An 8282-nucleotide genomic window follows, 5' to 3' on the forward strand; every position below is an offset into this window, starting at 1 on the left:
GCTGGGACAAGACAGGCTGTATAGGGAAGGTCGGAAGGAAATCAAGCTTCACGATCAAAGAACACTGCGATAGCTACCCAGCAGCTGCTGAAGATTTCACAAGTTAATAATAGTCGAAGGCAAATTTGCTCCCATTAATCAGACGGGAAAAACAACATCTACAGCCCATGGTCAATGCACCATTGCATGAACAAGTAAAATGGAACTTTGGTTGGAACAAAAGAAAAACAGTTTCATCCACTGCATTTTATTTCATGCATTCTGATTTTGCCGTAAAGAGAAGACTTGCGACCATGTCTATCAGCACTTTAGGGAAGTGTTCTCTGGTAGAGTGGAAGGGCTCCCAGTGCTTCACGCTCGGCGTTTTCCTTTTTCACCTGCAAAAAATGCGAGATGTCAAACAACAGCCACTTCTCATATGGATTCAGACAAAATAAAAATGGGAAAGAACTTTGCTGCTTAAGTTTAAATCAAGAACTTTGCAGCATAGTGCCAATCAACAGCTTGAGCTAAGGAGTTTCTTAAGCAGTGACACACATCCAATCGCATGTCTGCAGTAAAAATTCTACTCATGTTAAGTTGCAATGCTGTTTACAAAAGGGTTACTTTACATTGTATTAGAAGCACACCATATATAAGTTGTCCAAGAATTTGTAAAACCTACGGTTTCTATCTTGCACTGAATATTGGTTTGCCAAAGTAAAATAGCATCAATATGATAGTGACCTACGATTAGACCCTAGGGAAATAACAGTAAGAGAAGTAAAGGCCATGGAGCCACACAAGAACAAGTCCTGATATTTAGGCTGAGTTGAAGTTTACCATTAGATGCCACATGATATGATAATGATTAATGAACTACCAAAGCACTATATTGCAATGCGCATTTTCCCTAATTCTAACATGTCTACCCCTACTTAAATGCAAACTAATCAATTCAGTAGACTTGTCAGTTGTACCCATATTAAATCTAGCAACGACTGATAAGCAATACACTCCCAACCTCAATTCTTATAATGTAGATTATCTCCCTTGTACGCATGAAAAAGAGGGAGTGCAGTGACTCTAATGCAAAGGCATGTGAAATGCCAATGGCATGAAGTAAAAGGATTCTTACCAGAGCCAACATGTCACTCAAATATCCTCTGAATGGAACCTGCTGTGCCTGTACAAAAAAGGTAAATGTTTCACAATGTGTTTACAAGACTATATTAAACAATATTTTATAATACTGTAAGCATTACATGATGTGAAAAGAGTAACCAAACACAAAACTCAAATCCATAGAGAAGAAAATTCAAAAACACGTACTCACTCCATTCCAAATTATAAGACATTTCGGCTTTTCTAGGTTTATAGCTTTTGCTATGCACTTAGATATACCATATGTCTTGATACATAGTAAAAGCAATGTATCTAAAAAATTTAAAATGTCTTATAGTTTGGAACAGAGGGAATAGTTGATAACGATATGATTTCACACAATGGAAATTCATATTTTAAACTTTTAAGTGAACTAAAGACTGTACATACTACTTCTATTTTAAAGTGTTGGCATTTTATCTTTGTCCTAAGTCAAACGTCTCTCATTTTGACCAATCTATAATACCAAAGAAACATACTATCAAGACATTTCATGGTGGAATCAGTGAAACTAAGCCCATGCTGTACATGTTGGCCCATTTTTATATATAAACTTGGTCAAAGTTAAAGAAATATGACATAGAACAACAAAATTCAGATTTAGCATTCATCTAAACAACTAATTGGAACATCTTCAAGGCAAAACGTAGGACGAGCACAGACATTAATCTAAATAAACAAAAAGAAATTATCAGTAGAAAATGGTGCACTGAATTAAAAAACTGCATAAAATGCCTGAAATAACCGAAACAAACTTGCTCCTAGCCAATGTCTACATTTGGAGACTTCATATATAAAGACAGGCTCATCCATAAAAAATCCTTGAATCAAATCTGCCCATCAGGCTGAAGGCAAATGCTACCCTAACAAAAGAATCCTGGAATCAATCTGCACCAGCATGAAGGCAAATGCTCTCCTAAATTAAATTCCTAAAAGCAACAGCGTCATGGCCCTAATGCTTACTTCAATCTCATCTCTCACCGAAACTTAGTTGAAGTGTTCCACCCTATTCAGAATCATTGGCCTCCTCTGAAACTTCAGGCAAGTAGAACCGTATGAATCACAGGTACAACCCAAACACATCAGCAGAAACATTTCACTTGACATGCAATCATCCGAAACATTACACCGATAATGAGCCACGTCAGGAGTAGTTTTCAGTAGTGCGACCTAGAACCTACCTAATGCAGCCTCGGACGCTACCGTCACCACAACCACGACCATAATACGAATCGAGAGATCTAGATCAAGGGGAAATGAAGGGGCACGAACCTGGACGTGCTCGGGGAGGTACTGGTGCTTCATGGAGAGGTCCATGGCGCGCTTGAGGCGCTGGATGCGGGCGTCGATCACCTCCCTAGGCAGCCTCCCGAGCGCCTCCTTGATTTCCACGTCGAAGTAGGGGTCGTACAGGTCGTCGTACCTGAGCCCTGTTGGATCGAATCACCGGATCACACGCACGCAGCAGATCCGAAACGCACCACCAGTCAGATCAAGGGAACAGGAAGGAAAAATGACGAAATCCAAAGGGAACCCCGCAGAGGATCAAGGCCATCTCGGATCCGGGATTACCGTATTTCCTGAGGCGCGAGGAGACGGCGTGCATGTGGAGGCGCGCGAGCGGGTTGCGGCGCGGGTTCACCAGCCAGTTCGCCAGCGCGTTCATCATCGACGACATGGTGGTCGGCGCCGGGAACCTCTTCCTCGTCTTTTGCGGCGGCGGCGGGACGCGGTTGTCCTTCAGACCTTCAGCCTCCTCGCTTTTGGGGCAGGGAAGAAGCGGAGCGCACCGGTGGGAGTGCGTGGTTGCGTGGACGCGATCTCGGGCCGGGGCCTTTGGCAACTAAATGGGCTGGGTACTAATGGCCGGCCCGCACGGAAGCATTTGTGGCCTTATTGGGCTTTCCGTTTCTTTCCTATCCGTCGTGTTCGGTTTGGAAATCCTCTGCGGTGACTACGAGCGCAGCGCAGATGGAGGGTCGCCGCTCTGATCTCGTGCGCGCCGCTGGCGGCTGGCGAGGATCCGGTGAGGCATGCATTGCTCCCCAGTTTCGGCGAGCGAGGGGCGAGAAGCTGCTGGCACGGAGGCAACGAGTGCATGGACCGGTGAAAAGAGACCCGAAGATCCAAAGCACACCTACAACTTGCGGGGATCTCGGCAACATTGTACGGGATGATACCGGGCGTCCTTGTGGCGAGATTGTCCACGGACAAGAACAAGAGCAAGATCAAATCGAAGGCCTTGACTGGGATTGCAGGAAGCTCGACAGGGAGATAGATGGTTTGCGCCAGTGGATGGAGGTCTCGTCCTATGATGAGGATTATGCTTCTGCTCATGACGATGAGCTTTGGGTTGAGTACAATGAGGAGCAGCAGAGACAGCATTGAACCGACGCCTTGCCCTGTGTCGCATCAGGGCTCATGATGTAATTTTTTTTGTTATTATCAGAGCATCTGATGCAGAATGCCATGGCAAGATCATACAGAGTTAAACTTTGCTTTTGGGGACGTTGATACAGAAGCAATACCGGGCTATGGACGATGAAAGTCTGTTAAAGATATTCACTCCATCGGTTCTTGAACGCAATTTGTACTATCCCCTAAAAAAATAGTATACCGTATACTGATGTTAGTGTCTGACAACACCACACTAACATTTCTACAGTAGTACTAGGACACTACTAATTTGACGTCCATAAGGCCAAAACTCGCTGGTACAGAGAATCAAGAACAATTGCTTACTAAAAAGTTCACGTTGCAGTCAAATAGTACTACTGACTTTGACAGGAAAAGAAACTCACAATCAAGGTAGCAATCAGTACACAATAACTGCCATCAGTTGTGAGGTTCTCTCAAAGGTCACCATCAGAGGCGGCCATGCATTTGGCTGCACTTACCGGAAACGCCACATTGCATAAGCTTCAAAGATTAGGCAAGGCAACTAATCAAGTTGCGCCCATATTAAATTGGTGAAATGAATGGGCATGCACTAACACAACAAACTAGTGATTAGTGGCATTCTGTTTATTAAAGAAAACCAAGCATCAGCTGGCTTAATGAAACACCCAAAACTTTCTGTATGGAAAGGACGCTTACATTAATTTCTGCAGGAAGGTTCTGCTTGAATTTTTAAAGAGTGAAGTGATCAAGGATCAAATCCTTTTTGAAACAAATCAAGGATCAAGGATCAAATCCTGGCCTGGCCACTTTAATGGAAAGGAAAAATAATAAATTCTTGGCAGCCCCACTGAAAGAGGGCAAAGAAAGAGAGAAATTTTAGTGAAGAATTTTAAGTTTGATTCAGACAGCACAACAGCAACAGCAAGGCAGCTTTGCAACAAAATTCATGACAAGAAATTTCATCTAGTTGCAACTGGAGAGTTTTATGAGGTTGTCAATATATGAGGGTTTTCCACTATGACATCCCATACCCATATAAAAACAATTCAATGAACATCACTGCCCACCTAGAAGATAGTTAACCCATGGCTTTCTTCGTTTAATATTGATCATCCCATTTTCAGATCACCCACGACTTGCTCGGCAGTTTCAATGAATTCCTGTATGGAGGTGATGATGATATTTGGCAATCCTAGGCTGAAAGGGAAACGCTAACTGAAAAAATAGGAAATTAGGAAATACTGAACATGCAAGTGATCAAATATGAAGTGGCGTTCTTATCAGTGAAGAAAAAAATGGTGGCTAAGAGAGGTTCAATTTATTGTTGCCGGCTCAAAGATAATTGTCTCATTTATTGTATTATTTTTTCAACATCAGAGCTGAAGTGGTCCATCAGTTGGAAAAGCTGTTAAGTTTCATGGTCCATTCTCCATTCTCAGGGTCAATACGATCTCATATGAAAAGCACTAGACCTGCACCCAACTTATTGGGTGGGCAAATTCGGCAAACAGAAGGTATGCTTAAAACAAGAAGAAAAATGCTAAAAACAATCCAAAAATGCACAAAACAAACTCGTTTGGAGTATGATTTATTTAAAAGTATTCACAAAACTGAACAGAATTCCCGTTGACTAGAGTTGCTCCATCTGGACTTCAGGATCTTCATCAGGATGATCAACTTGCTGCAGAAGACAAGCACATTCAGGTGCCCGCAGACACGCACAAAAAAGGGCAGCTAGCAGTGTTACAAAGCCTTGATGCTCACGTATTCACGTGTCCTGATTCCTTAAAACTCCACTTTGAACTTTTCCACAGGTTCAAAGTTATATTGAGATGTACTCTATTTTTTTTCTCTATTCAATAACAGCTGCACTAGATGACAGTTTATACACAGGAGAACACAAAGAAGCAACTCAATGTTATGTTGAACGCTATTTATCACAACAAATAAACTGTATCAGAACTGAAAGTAACTCAAAAATGCACAAAAGGAAGTCACGAAAGAATCTCTTAGACAGTTAAACTAAGTTGTTTTATCTCAACTTCAGGATACTCATCAGAATGATCATTCAGGTGCCCACAGATAAGCACAAAAAGGCAGTTATCAGGGTTACAAACCTTGATGCCCACGTCTTCACGTGCCTTTATTCCTTAAAACTCCTAACTTTTTTACAGGTTCAACTCAAAGCTATGTTAAGATGTATTCTATAATTTTGCTATTCAGTGACAATTGTGAGTGATCACAAGACAAACAAAAGGAGAACAAACTGTTGGACGTTACTATCACCAACAAATAATCGGAACTTTGATATACTTTACATAATGACAACATTCTCTTTCTTCGGCATGGTCACCGATTGAACTATTTGATCATTAGAATTATCCTCACTCAAGGCACAAGAAGAAGAGTGAGAAAGAACAGAGTGGCAAAGCCACTGGGATATCACATAACTTGCCAACTATTCAAACAAAGCGTTTATAGGAGATGGCAAAACAAAATCAAAATAAAATGAAAGAACATATATTGGAGAGCCTCCATAGCATTCTGATGACCTCAACAAAACGTCTTTTGTTAGCACTAAAGAAAAGGAGGCAGGTGCAGAAGCAAATTGTGATCCTGCAAAAAAAACCTATTCAACCTTCCACGCATGCAGGATCAGCGAGAAACCAAGACCTTGCAACTGGGACTCCCTAAAAATCTGCGAGTAGGACCATGGCAGCGACTTCTCAGGTGCCTGGCATGTCTGAAACATGAACACCGCATTGCTCGTCGTTGATCCAAAGAGCCAACTGTGAACATCCCAGAACACCTCCACAGGCAAGCCATCAACGAGAATTGTCTGATTTCCCCTAAACTTCCACGCCAGGCGCTTCACCTGCATCACGGGCTTCTTATCAACTCTTATTTCAAGACATGGATCCTTCAAGCCGACGGTATCGCACTCTATGGCAATGTCATGGAACTGGCCATTGTTGCAGAATTGCGCCTTGGCAGAGTAGATCTTCTTGCCATATATGTGCTCCTTCCTCGCCACGAACGCGGCATTCAGCATCGATCGGTTGGCTCCAGTCTTCCTGTACGCATCCTTCTTCATGTCCCCCAGCAAGAGCACGAGCTCAAGGTCGAACACCACCGCAACATAGAACCCCTCCACCGGTTCTGGCCCGGCACCGAACTTGGCGCCCGACAGGTCCCAGAAGATGTCGATCTTGCCGTCCTCGACGTCGAGGCTCTTGGACCCCTTCTTCTTGGAGAAGAGCCACGGCTTGATGTCCGCCTTGCAGAGGCAGTGGCCGGACAGGTCGTCGACGCCGATGCTGAGGCCCTGCCCCATGAGGCTCTTGCTCCACGTGAGCGAGATCACGCAGGGCCGGCCCGAGAACTGCGTCTGGTAGAGGCAGGTCACCAGGTTCTGCGCCGCGCCCTTGCCGGCGCTGGACGACGACGACGACGCGTCCGCGATCTGGACGCCGCTCTCGCCGAAGCAGGAAGGGAAGTCCCTCATGGCTGGCTTGCACCGGTCGGGGTCCTTCGTCGAACACCTGGCGTGCAGCCGCCCGCCCGCCCGCCGCTTGGATCACAGCACAGAGCAACGCCCCTCTGCACTCCTCACCGCAGCAGTCCACACCGCCCGGCCAGCCCGCTTCGCAATGCCGGCGAAGAGATGACCAGCCGCGAACAGATCGGCCACGCAGATACGGAGGCCGCCGTCGGAGACTGCTCGATCCGGCAATGCCACCGCCGGCGGACGCGAGATCCCGCTTTTACTTGCGAAAGGCAGCACCGACACCGCCGGGAAATCGAGGGGCAGCGGAGGGAATGGTGTCGGGGCAAAGATTCCTTCACGGCCCCGCCCCGCTCCTTCCCTTTCCACCGCGATACGACACAGCGGCGCCGCGTAGGCCACCTTCTTCGCCGCGAAACCCCGGCGACGGAGCGATCTTCCCACTCCGCCGGGACTCCGTCGAAGGGCAGCTCAGTCTTCCACCTTTATACCCACAGCAGCGGCAGCGGCGAACCAGAAGCTTTCCCCCAGGCGAGGCGAGGTGAAGGCTTCAGCAATCAGCGGTAGATGCATGGTTGCACACCATACCCATGGCCATGGGAGAGTGGATTGAGAGGAGCAAGTGGGGAGAACACTGGCAACCACTCCAACCAGTTGTACTACAGGCTAGGCTAGAGATGAGGGAAGCAAGCACCAAGCAGCCGCAGCAGCAAGGAGCTCAGAAGAAGTAGTGGGGAGGGGTGGAGCTGGTGGTGGTTTGGGAGGGGAAGGAGACAAAAGGTTAGCGAGAGGAGGGGATACAGTACAACCATACAAGATACAGCACGCGCTGGCAGCCAACTCACTGCTCAGCTAGCTCCATGGTGGAAGATGGAGGGAGGGAGAGGAGGGCAGGGCAGGAAGCGCTGCAGCCGCTGGCTCTCGCTGTTCCTCATCAGTCCTCTCTTTCTGTGACTGCTGCCATGCCATTGCCCAGTGCCACTGTGACTACCGCGCGCTAGGTACCAGTAGGATGCTAGGAGTAGTAGGAGAGGGACTGGACTGCCTCTGTGAATTGTGATCTGATGGCCTCTGTGAACTGTGGTTACGAAAAGTGAAAAGTTTTCGGTACTGTAGCACTTTCGTTTGTTTGTGACAAATATTATCCAATTATGGACTAACTAGGATCAAAAGATTCGTCTTCTGATTTACAGCTAAACTGTGTAATTAGTTTTTGTTTTCGTCTATATTTAAT

At 45.9% G+C, this 8282-nt stretch overlaps 2 protein-coding genes across 2 annotated transcripts; both read right to left on the reverse strand.

Moving 5' to 3' along the window:
* LOC110430361 (cytochrome b-c1 complex subunit 7-like) lies at positions 48-2954 on the reverse strand. Its single transcript, XM_021447973.1, has 4 exons — positions 2716-2954; positions 2416-2573; positions 1118-1165; positions 48-377 (listed from the first exon to the last, which is right to left on the reverse strand). The coding sequence occupies exons 1-4, from the start codon at positions 2819-2821 to the stop codon at positions 309-311; spliced, it is 381 nt and encodes a 126-aa protein (XP_021303648.1). The 5' UTR covers positions 2822-2954; the 3' UTR covers positions 48-308.
* On the reverse strand, positions 5813-8044 carry LOC8081212. The gene has a single exon (XM_002466207.2). The coding sequence runs from the start codon at positions 7046-7048 to the stop codon at positions 6173-6175; it is 876 nt and encodes a 291-aa protein (XP_002466252.1). The 5' UTR covers positions 7049-8044; the 3' UTR covers positions 5813-6172.

This window comes from Sorghum bicolor, chromosome 1 (genome assembly GCF_000003195.3).
Source record: "Sorghum bicolor cultivar BTx623 chromosome 1, Sorghum_bicolor_NCBIv3, whole genome shotgun sequence".
Taxonomy (NCBI): Eukaryota; Viridiplantae; Streptophyta; class Magnoliopsida; order Poales; family Poaceae; genus Sorghum; species Sorghum bicolor.

Excerpts from the sequence above, each read along its gene's own strand:
- LOC110430361 (XM_021447973.1), bottom strand. The coding sequence starts at position 2,821 with ATGTCGTCGATGATGAACGCGCTGGCGAACTGGCTGGTGAACCCGCGC. Across the intron at positions 1,166-2,415 it reads ACCTCCCCGAGCACGTCCAG|GCACAGCAGGTTCCATTCAG; the intron begins GTTCGTGCCCCT and ends TTTTTTGTACAG. Across the intron at positions 378-1,117 it reads TGAGTGACATGTTGGCTCTG|GTGAAAAAGGAAAACGCCGA; the intron begins GTAAGAATCCTT and ends CATTTTTTGCAG.
- LOC8081212 (XM_002466207.2), bottom strand. The coding sequence starts at position 7,048 with ATGAGGGACTTCCCTTCCTGCTTCGGCGAGAGCGGCGTCCAGATCGCG.